The sequence below is a fragment of the Puccinia triticina genome, chromosome 3A, assembly GCF_026914185.1.
Source record: "Puccinia triticina chromosome 3A, complete sequence".
Classification (NCBI taxonomy): domain Eukaryota; kingdom Fungi; phylum Basidiomycota; class Pucciniomycetes; order Pucciniales; family Pucciniaceae; genus Puccinia; species Puccinia triticina.
In genome coordinates, this window is record NC_070560.1 from 4,832,255 (window position 1) to 4,854,534 (window position 22,280).

Consider the following 22,280-nt stretch of genomic DNA (forward strand, 5'->3'; position numbering starts at 1 on the left):
GCCGAACTCATCGGACAAAGTCTGTCCGACAACCTGTCGGACAACCTTGTCCGAGCGGATAGCTCTACATGTATTGTGTTTTGATAAATCCTTGGACAAACCGAGGCATCCAATTACTTAGAGTTATGTGCTTATGCTGCACAGCTGCATTTTTTTCCTTTGGTTTTTGCCACCCACAGCGGCAAATCATGATATCATATGCCTTGCTGTGATTAAGCAGCGGCAAGCGTCCGATCCCATCTGATGACCGCCGACCACCATCGCTGCGCCTTTGGTTGCTTCTCTCAACAACACCGGCCTCATAAATACAAATCACACGATGGGGTTCCGGCCCTAAGCTCCCAACACAAAGGTTCATGCCGTCCAAATGGACCTTGAGGGCCTGTCTTTTCCAGCAATTCGCCGACTCCTTGGATGTTCGATCTCGCGGCAGTCTTTTGCTCGATGGCTGGCTCTTTACCAAGAAACTCGGTGTGTGATCAGGGACCTGGATTCTTACAAAACCCGCGGCCGACTGGCAGCCCTCTCTCAAGACAAATGTGCCTTTATGATCAAGCTTGTACAACTTGAACCAGGCTTGTTTCTGCATGAGATTTGACAGAAGCTTTACGACTCCACTGAAGTCCTTCTCAGTACCGCAGGCGTTCACCGCAATCTTGTTGAACATTTGGCAATCACTTTGAAAAAACCGGAAACAAAAAATATTTGCAAATGCCTGGTTGCCAAGTATTCATTCATCGAGCGTATGGAATTTTATCCAGCCAAGTTCTTGGTGTTTACAGGTGTGTATATCACCCAGCCTGTCTTTTTTTGCTCCCAAAGCTGAAAGTGTTGGATCCTTTCTAGATGAAAGTGCCTTCTGCGACAAGGATCTACTCCAATCACTTGCCAGGTCGCCACAAGGCACCCCCTCGGAGCAATTCCTCATCAATCAGAACGCAGACCGGCTCAGCCTTCTGCCAGCGATCTCAATTGAAGGACTGGTGACCCTTACCACAACGTTTGAGACATTCACAGGGCGCCGGTTTGAGCATTTTTAGGAATTTGACTTGGTGAGTCCCACCGCTGCCAATGTCATCTGGGTGTCCGCTGACCATCTCCGTATCTACAGCTTCCTCGAATGAACCGCTACCCCAACGTGAACTCTGTTGTTGTATGCGATAATGCTTTGTACCATTGGGGCAATCGAGTTCAAGCGTTGTGCGATGCCGCTGGAGTCCGACTGATGTATCTGCCAACATACTTCCTGGTGTTGAATCCAATTGAGCTCGGATTTGGAGCAGTCAAGCAAGAGCTGCAATCATCACAGATTTGACCCGCTCTGACAGCCCAGAATGGGATATTGTTTGAGTTGTCACCGAAATAATGAATGCACAGAACTGCTATAAGTGGTATAAGTGTGAAGATACACGCCTAAGTGAACAACCTCAGTCTCATAAATTGAGAAAGAGGTCGGGAGCCCAATCAGCTGCGGAGATAGGTGAGCAAAGCAAACCTTGAACCGCAGTCCAAAACCGCCGCAGCAGGGCAGAAAAGACTGATCACATCTCTTTGATGCAAACAGGTGCCACGCACGCGAGCAGGAAGATTAAGGTTGCGGAAAACCTCAGCAACAAGTCTCTTGCAGATCGAATAACCACAGCAAGCGCCAAAGGTCTGGGTCTGAATCTGTCGAGTTGATCAGAATGAAAGCTAATGCTGCATTTGAACCTATCAGACGTCGTTAACCAAAAGGATAACTCGGACAGAACCAATTCCAAGCAAATTGCTGGTAACCAAATCGGTAAGCACTCAGTGCTAGGCAAAAGATTATAGAAGAAACAAGAGGCGAAATACTTACGAGTTGTTTGTTAAAGCAGACAACGTAGCCGTACTGTTACGCTGTTTCAGAAAGTAAACTGGAGAAAGAGAGCGCAACGCTCTACTCAAGTAAGAACCTAAAAGGTTTCAAGAGGAAGAAAGCCGAGAGTACTGACAGATATAATCTGTTGTCCTCAGATCTACCGAGCTACTTGAATTCTCTATCAAGAAGGAAAAATACCGCTTTGGGTTCTTTCTTTCTTATCTCAACTCTTCACTTAAGTAGAAAGCGGCTTGTTGCTTGCTCTTAGGTAAAACCCATTTTCCAGTTCTTTTCAGTTCTAAATAAGAGATTGTAATTAGATTAAAAATAGATATCTAACGGCAATCATAACTCTTAGTTTCCTGAATTCTTTTCAGATTTACAGTCTCAAAGCTAAACCGCTACCTCAGAATCACGAGACTAGGAGCAAGTCAAAAACATGGCCAAAATTGACGATAGTGGATCAAGCGATTCTAGCGCCGGAGGAAGACCTATGATGAAGGTACCCAAGTTTAGCGGAGAAAACTTCGAAATTTGGGAGAAGAAAATTCAAATGGTCCTCTCCGAATACAATCTTGAACGTTTTATCGATGATCCACCTCTTCCCAAGATGTCAGCCAGAGTCAAACGGAAAGCCCAGAGAGCAGCAAATCTATTATGTGTGAATCTTACCAATGGGGTGTTCAACACCATAGTCAAGAAAAATAACTGCAACAACCCTTACGAACTCTGGAACATGTTAAAATCTGTATACGCCTCTGATTCAATACTGGCGAGCTATGAAGTGTGGGCAAAATGGGAAGACACACAATTCAATGACAACGTGGCAACCTACATAGTAGGAATTGAGGAATGTCTAGCCAAGTTTGAATCTCTTGGAATGATCGTCCCCGACTTCGTTATTTGTTGCAGCATTATCAGTCGAATCACTAAGAAGTGACCGTTCCTTATGCAAAGTCTATTTGGTGACCTGAACTCTCTAGGAAAACAAAAATTTGTGATTAACCGACTGCGCGAAGTGGGCCGATTTGAAGCCTCAAACAAACAAAAAGCACCAACCGAAGGAAGCTCTGGAAGTGGAACCACCACTGCTCTGATTACCAACGTGCCGAACAAGAAGAAAAAGCCGTACAACCCAATAAGATGTTATGACAACAAACACAATCCGGCATCTAACCACACTGCGGAGAATTGCTGGACGGTAAATCCAAAGCTTTACCAGGAACACCTAGAGAAGCAGAAGGAAAGGAAGGAGAAAGAAAAAGGATCCTCTTACCACACGAAAACCCAGCAGTCTGACAGCGGATCACAAAGCAGTATCCAACCCTCCTTCAGCTATCTGTCGAGCGCGGATGTTGGCAAACAGCAAACAACCATCCTGGACTCGGGAGCCAGCAATCATATGCTGAACTCCTTAGGCTATTTTCGACAAACATGGCCGGTAAACATTGGAATTGTCACAGGCAGTGGGGCGGGAGAACTAGTAGCAACGGCGAGAGGCAATGCTGTGTTGCCACTCAAGAATGGAGGGACGCTCACCCTTAAGGATGCTCTATTCGTACCAAAACTCACTAGGAATCTAGTTTCTTTTGTGCAGCTGCTGAAAACTAAAGCGCTCATCCAGGAAGGAGCCAATGGCTTCGCAGTCAAAATAGACGACGGGAAGCCCTTTGCGGTTGATGTCAGTAACAACCTGCTGGAGATCAAAGGAGTTTTGGACCCAGTAAATCTCAAGGTTAGCTTGCTAGCTGAAACATCGACTGCGCCATCTGACTTTGTGAAGTGGCACAACAGACTTGGACACGCCTGTGCGCTGTGGAACTACTCAAAGGGGAGAATAGAGCTTGGAAGGGAAATGGATAGCAACAATAGTACTAATGTAAGCTATGCAAGGGTGCTGATGAGGCTGCCTTCCTGACTAATGCTGAGGGGATGAGAGTAACACTAAGAAAAAGAAGAAAAGGTGTGGCTGATTTCTGCTTGATCTTAGGAGCTAGTACTATGAGCTTAACTACTGACTACTGAGGGTAAGAGAGTTGGAGGAGTGATGAGAGTGGGGAATGCAATGGCAAGGTTCAATAGCAATGGGTTCAGGAGCAACTGCACTGATATCAATGGGTGATGAGTAATTTCTAACTTATAATTTCTGTATATAGAATTCTGCATAAGGTACAAGTGAGGGGAGGAAAGACAGTTCTTATATGAAGGAAGGATGAGCACAGACAATGAAGAGTTCTGGCTATGGGAAGAAAGGTTGTACAAATAGGGAAAAGTGATGTGAACATAGTAACAACTTGTAATGATGAGCACTCCTGGAAAGGGTAAGCACAAATCCAAATGATGTAATGTATACAATAGCCATAGTACATAATGAGAAATGTATGTAAAGGGTTTAGTATGTGAAATTAATTATGTAAAAGGAATGTACTGTAATGATTCAAGTAAGTTACTAATGAATTGAGTATTGTAACTAATGAAGACTGTAGGTTGTCTGTAAGTCTTATATCCTCTATAACTACTGAACCATTGAAGATAAGGGGGTACTATGTATGAGTGACTATATGTGAAATTTGATGTAGAACCTGAATATGTAATAATAATGAGGTATTTGTGAAGGGTGAAGGGGAGATGGGCTATGTAATGATGAATATATGTAAAAAGAAGCAATAAAATACTACTTATGGTTTGGAATGGAGCACCACAGCGCAACGAATTGCCACAGCATTACCAATACCCTTAGATCTGAAAAAAACCGGCGCCTGTGGAGCATGTATGCAAGGAAAAATTGCTTGACCACCTTGCAACAGTCACTTCAAGAATGTCAACAATGCGCTAGAAGTGGTACATGGAGATCTTGTTGGCCCCATTTCGCCGACCACAAACCGAGGCGCAAGATATTTTCTCACTCTTGTTGACCAGCACACGGGCTACATACACTCAGTAATTCTCAAGGAAAAGAATCAAGCGGCTGCAGCCATTCAAGACTTCATACGGCTCTTTGAAAATCAAACCGGAAAAAGGCTGAGGAAACTCGTCACTGACGGGGGTGGAGAGTTCTGCAATAAGGCTCTTGGTGCACTGCTCAAGGACGCGGGAATCCAGCACAACGTGGCGCCCCCGTAATCCGCAGAATAATGGACTGGCGGAGCGTGCTAATCGGACTATTATTGATATGACTTGTTGCATGCTCATGCAGGCTAATCTGGCCCCCGAGTGGTGGGGTGAAGCCGTACGAACAGCGACTGCGACAACTAATTGCCTGCCGTTGTTGGCAAAAAGCAAGAAGAGCCCGGTTGAACTATTGTTCAAGATAACCCCAAACATGCAATTCTTTCGTCCTTTGGGCTGTTGCGTGTGGGTAGTCAAACCAAAGGCAAACCGCACGGATAAGTTTGTACCAATCTCGTGGGAAGGGGTGCTTCTGGGTTACAAGAATGATTACTCCTCGTACAAGATTTGCCGTTTAGAAGATCAACAAGTGATTACGGCGAAGCATGCTCACTTCGATGAGAGCACCTTCCCGCAATTAGGAGCGCTCTGTCAAAGTCACAACAGCTTGAGTGGTGATTGTCTCCCGAACTTCAATGCTGAGGCCGAGCTTCCATTCCAGGAAGAAGAAACCCTCTCAGAAGGTGGTGAAGAGGTGATGCAGGAGGACAATCAAGATGAAATTCTCGAAATTGAAGGGATACTGGATCAAATCAAGGCGAACAGCTCGGGCAGGGATGCGCAAGAACCTGAATCCGGCAGCGACGAATCTCCAATAGCCGGAAAGGCAATCATAGGAGGTATTGATGTGCGAAACATTGTTGATGGGAAGCGTGAAAGGAAGCAGGTATTTATGGTGACAGTCTCAATAGAACCAAAAACTCACAAACAAGCAATGGCTTGTTCTGAAAGTGAAAGTTGGAAGGCAGCAGAGCTCAAGGAAATTGACAACATGAACAAGCATAAAGTCTGGACAATTTGAGTGCGGGTAGAGAGTGACGACCCAATTCCAGCAACTTGGGCGTACAGGAAGAAGCTTGGCTCCGAAAACCAAGTAGTGGAGTTTAAAGCGCGCATTTGTGCGCAAGGCTTTTGTCAAACGCACGGCCTTAACTTTGAAGCCAAGTACGCACCAACTGGTAAACCGGCATCTTTGCGGTTTCTTCTCTCGTTTGCGGTCAACAATGGGCTCAAGATACATCAACTAGATGTGAGGAGTGCCTTCTTGACCTGTCCACCCAAGGACAAGGTTACTCTTCTGCCTCCTCCCGGTCTTGGCTGTCCGCCCAATTTGGTGTTGGACTTAAACAAAGCCATATATGGCCTGAAACAGGCTCCGCTGGTCTGGTACAAGCAGCTTTCTTCATATCTGAACAAGCTTGGTTTCCAAACGGCGATATCTGATCCTTGTGTATTTTGGCAAACCGATTCGAGTGGGAAGCCCGCTACGTGGATTTTTGCTCACGTCGACGATCTAGTTATCATCAGTGATAAGCCTGAGGTGTTCAAGGAAGAAATGGAGCGCAAGTTTGAAATCAAATACATGGGACAGGCGGAATTTCTGCTGGGTATGAACATCGAGCTCTTTGGGGATGGTCTCCAGATTAATCAAACTCAATACATTGATCAAAAGCTGAATGAATTTCATCTGCAAGATCTGCACCCGGCCTCATGTCCGCTCAATCCTCGGGAACATTTGAAAAAGGTGTCACAAGCGGAAATAAAAGAATTTCAATCTCTGGGAGTTATTACAGGGCTTTAGTGGGCTCTCTGAATTACCTTAGTATTCTGACAAGGCCCGACATTGCCTTTGCGGTCAGTACGCTATTGCAATATCTAGAGACGCCTGGCATCAAGCAGTATCAAGCGGCGGTTCAAGTGTTCCAATATTTGAAGGGAACCAAGGAAATAGGCCTGACTTATCGAAAACAAGAAACACTCAGGGTGCAAGCATTTGTTGATTCAGATTGGGGAAACTGTCCAGATACCAGGCGATCCACGACCGGGTACGTGGTGCAAGTTGGCCAACATTTAATCAACTGGAAATCAACCAAGCAAACCACTGTTTCTCTCTTGACAACCGAAGCAGAATACAAAGCCTTCTCAGACTTGGGGAGGGATCTGGCTTGGGTGGCCAATCTTGCGGACGAAACTGAAATCTTTCCAAACTTGAGGAACATCATGGTTTTCATCGACAATTGGGGTGCAATTGATCTAGCTAAAAGTGAAACATTGCAGAACGGTTTCAGGACAAAACATATGTCCATTCAATTGCATTTTGTGCGCGAGCTCATTGCGGTTGGTCTGATCATGATTCACTACATCAGAACAATAGAAAACACCGCCGACTTCCTGACCAAGCCAACCGGGCGAACAATCATCCGGAAATCCTTGGCTAAGCTGTCCGTGGTCCAAGTCTCAACGGCTGCTTTGCATCTTTCAACTTGAAGCACAGGAGGCTGTGAAGATACATGCCTAAGTGAACGACCTCAGTCTCATAAATTGAGAAAGAGGTCGGGAGCCCAATCAGCTGCGGAGATAGGTGAGCAAAGCAAACCTTGAACCGCACTCCAAAACCGCCGCAGCGGGGCAGAAAAGACTGATCACATCTCTTTGATGCGAACAGGTGCCACGCACGCGAGCAGGAAGATTAAGGTTGCGGAAAACCTCAGCAACAAGTCTCTTGCAGATCGAATAACCACAGCAAGCGCCAAAGGTAAGCGGCTGGGTCTGAATCTGTCGAGTTGATCAGAATGAAAGCTAATGCTGCATTTGAACCTATCAGACGTTGTTAACCAAAAGGATAACTCGGACGGAACCGATTCCAAGCAAATTGCTGGTAACCAAATCGGTAAGCACTCAGTGCTAGGCGAAAGCTTATAGCAGAAACAAGAGGCAAAAGACTTACAAGTTGTTTGTTAAAGCAGACAACGTAGCCGTACTGTTACGCCGTTTCAGAAAGTAAACTGGAGAAAGAGAACGCAACGCTCTACTCAAGTAAGAACCTAAAAGGTTTCAAGAGGAAGAAAGCCGAGAGTACTGACAGATATAATCTGTTGTCCTCAGATCTACCAAGCTACTTGAATTCTCTATCAAGAAGGAAAAAGACCGCTTTGGGTTCTTTCTTTCTTATCTCAACTCTTCACTTAAGTAGAAAGCAGCTTGTTGCTTGCTCTTAGGTAAAACCCATTTTCCAGTTCTTTTCAGTTCTAAATAAGAGATTGTAATTAGATTAAAAATAGATATCTAACGGCAATCATAACTCTTAGTTTCCTGAATTCTTTTCAATAAGCACTGTGGATATTGTGTCCCAAATTCCACACTCTAACATCAATTTTTAGTTTTAGAAATATTCTGTACTAACTTGAACATATTCCTTATCATTAAATTTCTAACGCACTCAAGCGCATTCACAATACCATTCTTAACTCATGTGACTATTCCATAGTCAAAGCTGCCCAGGAGTATCTTGACGCCCTTGACAAGCTCTATACTAACATGAGTAGAAGCAAGACAAATTTTATTGAGATTTGGTGCACTCTTCTCAATAGGCAAATGACCTTTGCGTTCGCAATAGCGGCTCTGGGCGTCAACAATGATGAGACTGTCAGGGAGTTTTGCCGAATCACGTTTACCCACCAGCATCCAGAGCTCTCTCTAGATCTCAAGATCACTCATGAGCAGAAATTCAACACCATCAACTGCCGATGGCACCACCATGCCAAATCCCTTTTGGAAGACGGCAGAAATCCTAGATGGGATAGAATCATTGCAGAAGCAAGGCTGAAACGCTGCGCTGCGCTACAAAAAAGCGGTCTTTTAGCGCAGCGCAGCGGGGAACCGCTGCGCGGTCAGCCCAAAAAGCGGTAGCGCAGCGCCAGTCCCGCTGCGCTACCGCTGAAAATAGTGGGGGCCCGCTTTTTCCCCGACCCAAAAAGCGGTAGCGCAGCGGACGGGGCCGCTCCTTTCAGCGCTGCGCAGCGGCCACCAAAACAGCTGCGCTGCGCTTTTTTGGCTGGCAGCGGGGGAGCGCTACGCGGCCAGGTCAAAAAGCGGTAGCGCAGCAATGGTTCCGCTGCGCTACCGCTGAAAGTAGCGGGTCCCCGCTTCTTGCCAGACCCAAAAAGCGGTAGCGCAGCGGGCGGGGCCGCTACTTTCAGCGCAGCGCAGGGCCACCAAAACCGCTGCGCTTCACGCTGCGCTGCGCTTTTTGAAGCGCAGCGCTTTCACCCTTGGCAGAAGGATACAAACATCCATATTTAAGGTCCAATGATATATTGGATCCGATGCTCAAGACTCTCAATCAATACGCCTCCGACTGGAAGCCGGCCAATACTCTGCGCCTGACACTTTGCTCATTGGAGCATCAATGAGTGGGAAGACAGGCCTGCTGATGGAGTTGTCACGGCATGTATGTGTCATATACATCTTTATCCGCCCCCACGACTCAGCCAAATACCCGCCGCGCTCGGAATATGCTTCTGGCGAACTACTGGAGCCCTTTTATCCAGGCATTGAGTACCGCTACAAATTTCTACTGATTTCTATCTTGCATGCTGTCGCTGATTTCTTCTCCTCTCAAAAAGACATGCGGACTGAGCGGGACAGATTGGATCAATGGATTGAGTATAGCTTCCCCAGAAAGGATAGATACTCATTTGGCAGCAAAATAAACATCTGCAATGAATTTTAAGGCTAAGTATTGTGTCAAGAGGTGCATAGAAATCTGGGTAATACAGCTGCTGCAAATCAGCATTGAATCAAGAAGGTAAGAATACAATGGTGCTGGGTATGGTCATATTACAACATATGAGGTTACAGTGATCAGATTGGACAATGGAATGAGTGGAAAAGGTTAAGATTATAAAATAATTGGGCAGTTGGCCTACATCTGGGGATAATTATTATGCTTTATGGGAAAAATCAAATTGAATAGAATAAGAGTCCGGGGAAACTATTGAGCAGCTAAGTGGTGTTAAAATTTGGAGAAATTGTTGCGTAATTGAGCAATGATCCCATCACTTAAGCCCCATTGACTCATCTTTTCCACTGTGATGCTCTTTGAACGGAACATCTTTGGATGTGTGATGTCTTTTTCATCAAGGACTGCCAGGACTTGATCTTGTTTATTGGATGTATTTTCACAAATTTGACATAATCACAGAGCAACTGTTCATTGGGTTCAATGACAGAAGTGGTAGATTCGGCTGATGGGCTGCGTTGGCGACGGCCATCATTGTTGACCTCAAGATTGTTTAGCATTCTTTTTTTAGCCAATAAGAGTTTCTCAAACTTGATGTCGGCTGGGGGTGCACGGATGTTCACTCCCTCAACTTTTTGGATCTAAAACCAATTCAAGATTTAAATTCCGGAGTTGATACATCAACTAATAGCTTTGAAGATACTCACAATGGCTTGAGCCCACTTTGTGACCACCCCGCCGGTCAATGGAATGTAGCGAGTCGGGTCCACTGGATCAATATAGACAGGCATCCGGGTTTTGTACTTTTTGGTTGGCAGGTGGCTTGCATAGATCTGGTTCATCACAACATTTTGGGCTTGAAAATTGGTTGGTGCAAGATCTCGGACCGGAGGGACATCACTCGAGCCTTGTGGGTTTGATCCACTTGCCTTGATTGCAGCCCGCTGAGTTAAAATATGATTTTGGAAAGCAACAGCAACCTTCTCTTGTTTTGCTTTTGTCCCCGGATTTTCCATAACAATCTCCAATGTTGCCGGTGTGTGGTCGAGGCCAAGGTCCACCACATACCTCATCCATTTTTCAAACTTTTCATTGTTGTTCAGAGTCTGTTTAGCCAATTTTTTATATTCAGGGGTGACCTTCAGACCCATAAATATTTTCCAATCAACCTCTGAATCCAAAACTCCTGAAGCTGCGGGATTGAGGATGAGATCCCCGGTGTGGTCATTATTCCTGTGTTTGTAGGAGAAAAATTCAAACTTTTATGTGTACTCACAAAACGCCTCAAGATACAGCCAAATGGACATCAGAAGTGAAATTTAGGACCAAAATAACCCCTAGTCACCCACTGAAACCACTCTCATATCTCTACCGGATCAGAAGATATGCAAATCATCCCTTTCACGCACCAGTCCGGGCGGGTTCACACACAGACTCAACTCTTGGCTAACATACTTGGCATAATGCATATGGCACATGAATTACTTTTCTTCCTTCGTTTTATCAGTCCTCACCTCCTATTTTCTCTTTGCATATGTTTGTTTCTCATTTGCATACCTATGGTCTTGGAAAATCCTTGTGTGAATAATATATATATGATCCTGTTTGCATATCAAAGGGACGCATTGTAGGTAGTCTAGCTAAATTCCCTCAGTTGTACTTTCTCACCAGCCAAATTCCCTCAAAGCTGCTCCCCTGGAGCTAAATTCCCTCATCATTTTCTATATAAGGAGGCCTCTGCCTGCCAGTTGTTTTCTCCTCATCCCATCAGGGGACATTCCCCCTCAGATCATCATGCCATCCGGCAGTCTATATTCTCTACTCACTTATCACCACTCATATTATCCTCTATCCATATCACAGTTATCAGTACATATCACCACTCAGTTCACATACCTTTCACAATTTTATTGACATTTATATCACTACTCAGTTCACACACCTGTCACCAGTAACCAGTCCCTGGTTCCACTCCTGGTTGAGCGTAGCTCCCTCTCACCCTCATCACCTCTCACCTTTTTGAACTTATATACCCCCAGGCCAAGGACCTAGGTACAAGCCCCACTCAAGACATCAAGTCACCGTCACCTATCTCATACATCAAAACTCAATCAACCTCAGACATTGACAACAATCTCATCTTTGAACATATCCCATCACAAAATAAATTGCCAAGCTTACCTTGGTGGTCTTGTTTTCTGATATACAGAAAGGCAGAGCTTGCACCTCATCCATACCTTTCGCCATTCAGCAAAAGGGTCTCACGACACCTTTTGAGTCTTACACCGGCGCCGGCAGAATCTGTGTTGCACTCCACTGCAACAAGAGTTCAAAATTCCTCGCAACTCATCGATCCAGCCAAGACGGTGTGGTGATCAGTTCTGGAACTTGTGTCAAATTTTCCACAGAGCAATCAGTGGGGCGCACAGGCGGTGCGGAAACGGTGCGGAAACAGTGCGGAAACAGTGCGGAACGGAGCAGAGCGGAGCGCACAACTGAAGGCGGCGGCGCGTGGAGCTCAAAGGTGGAACTGGACTCAGACTAAGCAGGCCAGCGCGGACTGGATAGAGGAGGTGGTGATTGGGGGAAGCCGTGGCAGCCAGAAGGGCGGCGTGTGGGATCCTGACATCATAGGCTAGACAGGGGCGTGGAAGCTAGAGAGAGGAGTTTGACGGCGTTCAAAGGCGAGCGGCGGAGACGACAGGAGTTGGCGGATGATGTGCGTGTGTATAGCGCTTGGCGGATGACAAGTGTGCTTGTGTGTGAACGGAGTTAGCGGATGGCGTGTGTGGGAGGCGGGCGGAGGATATTTTTTTAGTTCTCTTCCTTTTCTCTATAAAACCACAGTGGTGGAGGGAGGATTCTGTATCATCATACTCCCCACAGACTCTCTTTTTATGGTTTACTTTACTTTGTAGATTGTTGTGCTTCTTTTACTTTGCGTACGTTGCAGAGCGGAGTTTTACGTTGCGGACTTGCTTTATGTGTTACGGTTGTGCTTTGCGGAGTTTTGTGTTTGCTTTACGGCTGTTTCTTGCGGTTCTTGCGGATTTTTGTGGCGGAGTTATCTTTTTTTTATGCTGCGGAGCTTTACTTTACTGTTTACTTTGCGGCGCTAGATTATTTTACATGCTTTACTTTATTTATCCCACTCAGAGCCCTACAACGCGGCGGAGCTTTGGAGCGGAGTTTCTCCAGATCACCCGACTTCACCTGGGAATCATCTTGGAGCAGCGGGGTCCTGACATTTCTACGCAGTGACCACTTTTGTTCATCACAACGGTGACCTCAAAAGACTTTCAACGTGGCTGAATTGTATTCCATGCGTCCTTCTGATCCGGCTTGCAGAATAACAGCTTAAAGGACGTGGTGTAGTGGATTACCTGCTTCTGCATGCAGAAAAACGAATAAAAATTAAAATCCACATGTATGGAGGCCCTGAACCGCCAGTCTGGCCAGGTATTTTTGACAATTCCGGATATTGAATCCCTCCGCCAAACAGGCCAGATTAGGTGAATTGGCCGAGCAAATAGGTGAATCCCTACGCCATACAAGCCATACTGCAGTTATGTGACAGCTGCTGTATGTGTGCCACAGAATGCCTCAGATAAACTTCCAATGCATATTTAATATTCAATGACCGGTACACACCGGTCATCAAGAGGGATCACACTTGATGACCGGTAGAAAACACATTGCAAGGGTTAATCCTTCTCAATGCCCAGTATGTACCGGTTATTGAGTGCTTGAGTAGTGCCAATTCCTCTTGATGACTGGTATGTACCAGTCATCGAGAGGCTTAAGTAGTGTACTAGTCCTCTCAATGACCGGTTGGACTGTTCATAGAGAGGTTGTATGTCCTCTCGATGAACGGTCTGACCGGTCATCAAGAGGTTGAATTTCCTCTTGATGAACGGTCTGACCGGCCATCAAGAGGTTTTATGTCCTCCCAATGACCGGTACAAACCGGTGATTGAGAGGGATCAACTCTTGCAATGAACGGTTTGTACCGGTCATCAAGTGTGACCGGTCATTGAGAGGTTGTATGTCCTCTCAATGAGCGGTACAAACCAATCATCGGGTGGACTCAACCCTCTCAATGACCAGTTTGTACCGGTCATTGGGAGAGTTGAGTTGACTCAATGATTGGCTTGTACCGGTCATCAAGAGGGTTTGAGTCCACTCAATGACCGGGTGGTACCGGTCATTGAAGAGGGTTGAGGCCACTCAACTACCGGTACAAACCATTCATTGCAAGGTTGATCCTCTCAACAACCGTGGATGACCGCTAATTTGGAAGGCTTGAACATAAATGCATATGATCACCGGACCCATTGAAGCTGTCTCAATGATAGTGATACAAGAGAGCTGGTCTGATACAGATTACATGGCTTCTCACCCAGTTCTTCCAATGCAAGCCAGGTGTCCATTTTGCTGATGGGTGGCGTGGACAAAGCATTGGCCTGTATGGGTGGCCATTTGCCGCCACCATGGCGAGTTTGGCAGGTGAGCTGTCCTTTTTGGCGTGATCTCACCATAATTTTTGTTTTTTTGGCCAGAATGGCGGCTCAGGGCCTCCATACACATGGATGATTCGGAAAAGGCTAGATTGCTCCGGAATTACAGTGATTTGAGCCGGTGGCGGGCCAATTTGGCAAATGCGCCAGAGCTCACTAGCAGAGAGGTGCCCTGGGGGTGGGTCCTTCCTACCAAACAGATCAATTCTGAATCGTGACATGTGTTCCGCTGAGTCTTCAAGGGTATGGTCTGTTTGACCGTGGTGGAGGGGCGGATGAGGGCGGATGCCAGTTGACCGCTCTGCGCTCTGCGGGTGCATGGTCTACTGGCTGCTGTGGCCAAGATGATTGTCAATGAGAACATCATGGCCTTGGAGAGGTAAAAGCCAAAGGACAGCAATTGTGGAGAGCCTTTGAACCTTGGGAGAAAATCCAGGAAAATCCTGCAAATCCGTCCAAGGATTCTTCAAAACACAATACTAGATTTGGAGTGTCAGGTGTCCGGTGGGGAAGGGGCTGGTGCAAACTTATCAAAGTCCCTCCAAGGGGGGCCCAAAGGGCCCTCCCCAGGAGGGATAACCTTGAAGGTAAAAAAAGGATTCAAGCCTATCCAAGGGCACTTTATAGATTTACTCAACCCTCCACCTAAGAAGGGAGTTGGATGATTTACTGCTCCAATTACAGTTTGAAGAAATTGGATAATAAATTTTTTGAAAATGTAGTCCTCTCCGCAACATGGAGATCTTTCATTTGGTCAAAAAAAAAGGAAAGAATTTGCTAAGTTGAGGCAGGGACCGGCAGATTACTGAAAATTTTGGGAATTTGGCAAAAAATCAAGTTCCTCCTGTGCCAACATTCACCCCTTGCGGGCAAGTCCCTCCTGCGGAGGTCGCGCGCAGCGCGACCTCCGCAGGAGGGACTGCGTTAAGTTCGGGCTGGTGGCGCAGGAATCTAGCTTAACTAAGCCTCTCGAACGGAGGGTCCGGGGGACCCCGCCCGGAGGGCTCTCCGCAGGAGAGGCTTACGCCTAATGTCTGAAGTCTGGCAGGGAAAGGAAGGATATTCAACCCCAAAACCACTAAATAATTATTTAAAAATCAGCAAAATATGTACAAAAAAAACTGAATAGACAGTTACATTGGCAGTGCTGATGCGCACCCTCACCCAAAATTTTGAGCAAAAAGCTCCAAAACTGATTGAAGGAATCCGTTTTGAAGGTCAAAGAAACCCTGAAGGATATCTCATTGCTCTGAAGATCCATTTTCGGATTTTCTGATAATATGCACAATTGAGTTTCCTATATGCAACAAAATGCAACACTACATGTGTAGGATCTGTGGGTTTGCGGATCCAGGATCCACCAGGCATGATGGTTGCGCATCCTTAGTTTACATTTCTTCATGTTTTTTTATTTTTAAACCATTAGTACAGTGCAAATGGTTTGGATTGAGGAGATGAGACCAGTGCCAAATGAAAGCTGAGGTCCAGAAGTATCTTTTGGCTCTGGGGCAGGTCCACAGGACCTGAGGGGGAGGCTGGCTGAGGCTTAATATTTTCCCTCCAGCCATTTGTGATTTCTTTCCCAGCCAAAATTTTGACATTACGCGCAAGTCCCTCCCTGCGGGAGGGGCCGCTTCGCGGCCAGCCACAGCGAGCCTCCCACCAGGGGGGACTTGTGTTAAGTTAGCGCAGGAATGGAGTCTGGAGGGGCAGCCGGGATTTCGCAGGCGCGCTCCGTGCAGTCGAGCGGCTCTAAGCCGCCCGCCAATTCGGAGAAGGGCATCTAAAAGGCGCCTTCCCAGACATCTGGGAGCCCGCCTATTAGATGTCAGCTCTCCAGTTTCATAGGTGAGCCAAACTGCACTTTTTTTTTTAAAAAAAAAAAAGGACCAGCCTTGTGCTGCCTTGTGACAGCTTGTGACCTGTGGCGCAGGCGAGGCGCTCGCACAAACAAGGGCGTCCGGGGGGGTGCAAATACATGTGGAGCCACAAACATGTGGCGTTGACGGAGTTCTTCAGTTGGCATGCGCCCTTGTTGAATTCCCCGCGCCGCATTGGGCAATGCACTTCCTTTTGAGCATAAAAGCTGAACATTTTAGCAGGCTTTCATCCTGCCCACCACTACTCACTTCCTGCCTCGAAACCAAGACATTTTGACTAGATAACCGCCGTTCGCAGTTTTCTTTGGCCTCTACAACCCGGCATCTTTATTTAACTACCTTGAAATCTCCACCATCAATATGTTTCCAGCCGGTTCAATCTGGAAGCTATACTTTGTTTCTGCCGCGATTGCTCTGGTCGGCCTACCAGCCGTTGAGCTTGCCGAAATCCAGCGACAAGCCCTTTCCCGAAGAGCCCCGATGCCAGATGATGGAGTCCGGGTGAAGGGTTCCATAGAATGTGGTGACAGCTGGGCTACTCAACAGAGGGTCCCGTTAGGAGCATTTACTAAACAAGTTGAGATTAATCTTCAGCGCGCCTGTAAGTTCACCAATCCTGAGATCGTATTGTAAAAGGAAGCCGTATAAGCTCTAACTCTCGAAATATAACAATGGTTTTGCCTACAGCGTGCAGAGGCTACGATGCGAAGGGTTACAATTGCGTCTGGTCCTCATGCAAAGCGAAGAAGAAAAACGGAGTAATACCTCGCAAGTTCGATTGTTTAATAGACCCTGGTCAAATCGTTGACAGTGACTAACTGAGACTATCAACCATCTCCTCTTGATAATTTCCTTCTCTCCTCACCCATCAGTCCAACTTATACAATTTGTAGATTGCGTACGAGCCCCTAATCCTGGCGAGGCAGGGGGATTCACACCAGTAAAATTCATGCGACCACTCCAAATCTGGGCCAAAAATCTCGATGGATTGTTAGGTGCGTATTCCATGTAGCTCTTTCTTTGGCTATATTAGTAACTATGAAGCTTATCCCCCCTGGTTGGAAACCTTTGTGCTTCATGTAGTGGCCGTAGGTGTGGACAGTGATTCCGACGATCCAATAGTACGTCGGTATGGATGCACATGGAGCTTACCCGAGTCAAACAACAACTTCAGACCATGTGAGTCCAAGCTTCAAATAATCAGCAATAGGAAGGTTGTTGTGCTAAAGTTGTCTTGTCGCACCTTCGCAGACTGTGATGAATGCTATCACACCACCTTCCAGGAACCTCCTCCACCTTTAAATATCGGCTAGTCTGCTAGTCGGATGCATCCATATGACCCTCCACTGCGCTGATTTGCAGATTCATAAGAAGGGCATCCTCCGTTCTTGTTGGAGTTGAAATGGCAAAATTGAAAAAATGAAAACAGAATATACACAATCACTTTGGGAATGTATCAACTTTGCTCCGTTTGTCTTACATATCAGAATGAGGTCTGCAACAAGGACTACTATTCGGATTTGAAGCAAGAATTGAGAACAAGCTGCACGAGAGATGCAAAGCCCAAAATTCATCGTTTTCTCTACAATGCCCCGTCAGCCTCTGACCACCAGTGTCAATTTGCTGCAGTTTGCTGTTAATCTTCTCTGCAGGAGACGCTTCGGCCCGAAGAGGCTTAGTCGAGAGCAATCGCATTTGTCGGGTTAATCTGCCGAGCATGGGCAACTTAAACTAGCCGGTAATCACGTTGGTCCCGGACCCGGGTTAACAAACCTGATTGTCCAACGGGTACACGGAGTCCAGCGTACATATAGATCTCTGTTGGGCGGAGCTTACTGTCAACGATCAACACAAGCAAGCGCAAGCAACCAGGTCGCCAAGAGGATACTCTTTCCCTTAGCCCACTTGTTTTGTATGTAGCACCCTGACGACTCACGAGCAAGTGGTGTGTGGTACATCCGTCGTCAGAATCGACTGCAGCATATCTCGCTACAGCTACTAATGATCAAGTCTGCTCTGAGGCAGCTCCTGGCAGGTCTGCAGGAGCAGAACTCCTTAAAAGCATTGGCGACGAACATCTACTCTGTATCGTTTTTGCCTTTTTGTCCAGATCTACTCCCGCAGTGTTTGCCTCTCCGATCATCCTGGCCTGCTTCAAGCTTTAAACATGCACACGAAACACCTGCTGAATCGGAAATCCGCAAGATAGACAAGTCGCCCCAAAGGATCAAGTCGCGAATCAACAAAAAATCACGACCTATCGCAACAGTCTCCAGCATAGCCGGGCCATCACTCCTCACACATCTCTACATCTTCGCGACAGCGATTCGAGCGACCTTGTTATCGACTTCGGGTTTGCGAGGCTCGGAGCCAAGGGTTTGAAATTTGAAATAACTGTGCGTGTTCCTTCACTTGCGGTTTCGATGTTTGGTTTTCCTCACGCCGAGCAAATCCCATTGGCTTTTTGACTTAAGAAGGCTCGAGTTTGTACTTTGACTTGCCAAAGCATATGAATTATGTATGTAGGCTGTCTATGTTATACATACATACATACATCGGTTGGCGAGTCCATCCCAGAAGCCCTTTTGGAATACTGCACTAAAAAAAAAAAAAAAAGCCCTTTTGGCCTGAGAGGTTGCCAGGAGTTGCCCATTTGTTGAGAAATCACACCAACCTTGCTTCAGTCTCAGCTTCGGCATTTATGTAGAATGTACTCACTCAAGGGTCGACAACCGAATTTTCAACTTCTTGAACAATACCGCATCCTACCGCATCCTCCCACGTCTTTTGAGACAAACACCCATCAGCCGAGCTGTCTACAAAACCTTCAGATCAATCGGCATCAGTTGGTCCGGACTCGGGAGAGACTGGAGAATGAGTTTGTATGGAAGCTTCACTTTCTACTTTCCAGTCTTGGACACAAATGCATATTATGTACTTGTTGAGACAAACCATGTTCAAATTTGTCTATCATCCTCATCGCTATGCACAAGCTATTCATGTGTGTGGGTATCGCCTTGACGTTATGTGTCGTTTCTGGGGCCCCTTCTTTGCGTCCATCCGTTTCGACATTTCTATTTTTCGGTGGCCTTATTTCCCGAGAGCTCTGAAAGCTTGGAAGTTGGGGGTCCCTGGAAATTCGAGACCCTGGCTTGCCGTAAAAAGGTGGTTAATGACCGCAACTGAAACAAACTCCCTCTGATTGGTCACCCCCAAGACTCACCTCATCCATCCTTTAACAGCTCGAGCTGGACCAGCGATTGACTTGGTCGACCTTGCGTGAGTTCCATTAATCCTTCCCTTTCCTCGACTTGTCGTTCTTATTAACCGGCTCAGATTTGTGAACTTGAGCATCGTGGTCGTGGTTTGTATGTCGAGTTCCGGTTGTCAGTTAAAGTCTCTACCACTCCCAGCTTTAGGTCAAATACGCTGCATTCTTTTAATCTTTGAATGGATATTGCCTTCTCGTAATCTTGATTCGAGTATGTATCAGTGTCATTTATCTGACTTGGACCCGGCCGACCATTCTACTTCCGCAACCTCTCAGACTTTGATGTGCCACTGGCAAGGGTCCCCAGAATACTCCATGATCGGTGCGAGTGCCCTCGAGAAATCACGCCAGTCAATTGATTGCTGAGTTTGAAGCCGAGTGCTGAGTTTGATGCCCTTTCGCCGACTCGGATGCCACTGAAGACACAAATATCTTTTAACTGGCTGATCCAAGTGGTTATAGTTTCTCTACTGATTTTCACCTCAGTTATATTCTGTTTCCAAAGCATCATTTGTCTCTCAACTTCGTTCTCACCCGTTTACGCACTTGCATTCTATTGATGTGGATTGGTCGGACTTTATTGGAGCAACTTGGCAAGATTTAGCTCTTCGAAATCTCGAGATAGATATCTTGGCATACGGCTCTTTTCAAAACAGATATCTTCACTCCCCTCTTGGCTCTGCTCGTAATCGTATCTCTCTCTTCCTGGTTTCCAATCACTGTTTCAGTTTATCCAAGCAGTTCAATTTACATCGCTTGAACCACACAGTTAACGCTGACTAGCCTTTCATCTCGTCTGCAACTCCTCAATTATCTCATCCGTTATGCTGCCATCCCCCAGAATCCGTCAGGACTCCCGCCCAGCGACTTTGCCGCACAAACTATCCATGGAAACTGCACCCTCAAAAAATAAAGCTATGCCACGTCTTAACTCCCTGGCCCCGGCGCAGAATGACCCCGCCCTCAGGTCCTCGTAAGTAACTCTTGGCGTATGCCCCCTCTCTGCCAGGGGATATCTCGTTTCAAGTGATCAATATAGCTGATCGACGATCTTGATCAAATCACCTCCAGCGCCCATGCTACCCATCGACCTGCGAACTCTATTGGCTCCCACGGAGCACCCCCAGGGGTCATCACTACCAAACAACTTCAAGAGTTGCAGCACCGTCATCAAATGCAGCTAGCCCTCATCAAACAAGAAGCCCGTGAGCTAAAAGAAGAAAAGGCGTTTTTGGTGGCTCAAAACCTGCGCTTGGAGAGGGAGCTCTGTTTACAACATCAGCCCAATGTCCATGGTATGGGAGAATCGAAAAGGGCAGACCCCGTCAGTGGATGATCTCTCCTTCATTCAACTTGTTATCCAATCCAACTGATCGAGTATTGCTTTTCTTCTACCCATTATTGTATTTGCCTAACAGTCCTCAAGGCCTTCATTCAGCCGATCGCGCTCGCATCCAAATGCGGACCTGCGAGATTCTCTTCACTCGCTCAGCTCGAATTCACCCACCTGCTCTGGCTCTTCATGTTCTTCTCACCCATGGGCCTCCTCAGGTGGACCGACCACGCCTAGCTCACTCTCGCCACGATCACGTCACTCTCGCAACGCGAGTTCAGCAAGCCTTGCCGTTCCAGCTTCTCATGCTCCGCCGCCTATGTCTCGACCTATGTCCCGCCGACCTTCGTTCAGCAGTGCCGGTCCCCCAGCGACGTGTGCGCCCGACCCAGCCTTGCTCCTTCAACGTTTGCGATTAGCCGACCGACAACAAAAGCTAGCACACTCCCAAAACGTGCTCCATCCCTTGCGCCCTCTCTCCGTGGCCTCGAACGTCTGCGAAGAAGCTCGCCCGCGGTCTTCTCGCTCAAATCCCGGCTCTAGAGGCGTCAGTCGTCGCAATTCTCTTTCAGGTAGCGGTAATGATCAACCTCTGAAGGGAATCTTAAAGCCGTCCACGCCGATCAGGCCTGTCTCCTCCTGCTCGAACACAATTGTTGGGCCACCTACTCGACCACCCACCCGCCCATCGACAGGCATTGGTTACTATCTCGACGAAGCTTACGATTCCATAACCCGCCCCAGTGGTCAGCGCTCAACCTCTTGCATCTATAATCAACAGCCCCATCACAATAGCATACCGAGTCACAGGAGTCGTCGAGGAAGCTTAGACGTCCACACTGGCGAACGCCCAAACCCTAATCATGGTTGCCACTGTTAATATCATCCTATCCGTAGAAAGAGAGTTACCTCAAATATATAGAATCCGGCAGCTTTATCAAGATTTAGTATCTCTGTACTGTGCCTAGTTATTGTGAGTGATAGTCAATGGACTGACTGAATACAACTGACTCATCTCGTTTTGTAAAGATAACAAAAGTCCAAAAACAAACGTGAAGAAACACACAGTTTGGTCCTTACTCGTTTTTCAGAATATACATCGCATTTTGTTATTTAGACTGAAGAAAATCAATAAACTACCTAGATATTGTACATAGAATCTTTTGTTGAACTGATCATTGATTAATGAACGTGTGATAAGTCAATATTTTCGAGGCCATGTCCATTGTCAATGAGGTTAAAAAGTGGCCTCAGTCTCAAGCCGGAGGAATGCGTCTGTGAACAGAAGCATCAAGGAGTGTACATGAGATACTCCTCTCGAGTGGATTAAGATGGCTAGATAATCTGCACATGGGAAAGATGAATTGTGTGTAAACAAATGAATGGCTGGAAAAATCCCCGCCGCAATAAACACCGTGGCTCGTGCGTGGGTCATATTTTCTGAAATAAAAAGCAAGCCCCGAAGGACAACACTTTGCAGCATGGCCCTATGCTCAGGCGCCAGGACCTGCTCTCCGGGGAGGATTGCTCCCGAAGAACTGCCAGACCGGCTCAGCCAGGGGAATGCCTGCCGAGTCCCGAGTCCGGCAAACAAGTCACGGGCCTGCTCGGCCAGAGGATCCCCTCTCGCTAAGCAGGCCAACAGCCTTTCTACCGCGAGGATTTCCTGTTCACGAACAGGCCAACAGCCTTCTTGGGCGAGCGGGTCGGCAAGCTTCGTTTCCCGTACCGGTCTAACCTCAGAGA

At 46.8% G+C, this 22,280-nt stretch overlaps 2 protein-coding genes across 2 annotated transcripts; both read left to right on the top strand.

Moving 5' to 3' along the window:
* Positions 1-16,290: 16,290 nt before the first annotated feature.
* Positions 16,291-17,243, top strand: PtA15_3A530 (uncharacterized protein; the record flags this gene model as incomplete). The annotated part of the gene is made up of 5 exons (XM_053167508.1): positions 16,291-16,531; positions 16,618-16,698; positions 16,803-16,925; positions 17,014-17,109; positions 17,182-17,243. The coding sequence occupies 5 exons, from the start codon at positions 16,291-16,293 to the stop codon at positions 17,241-17,243; spliced, it is 603 nt and encodes a 200-aa protein (XP_053018717.1).
* Positions 17,244-20,025: 2,782 nt separating this feature from the next.
* On the top strand, positions 20,026-21,414 carry PtA15_3A531 (uncharacterized protein; the record flags this gene model as incomplete). The annotated part of the gene is made up of 3 exons (XM_053167509.1): positions 20,026-20,174; positions 20,273-20,525; positions 20,620-21,414. The coding sequence occupies 3 exons, from the start codon at positions 20,026-20,028 to the stop codon at positions 21,412-21,414; spliced, it is 1,197 nt and encodes a 398-aa protein (XP_053018718.1).
* Between the last annotated feature and the right edge of the window lie 866 nt (positions 21,415-22,280).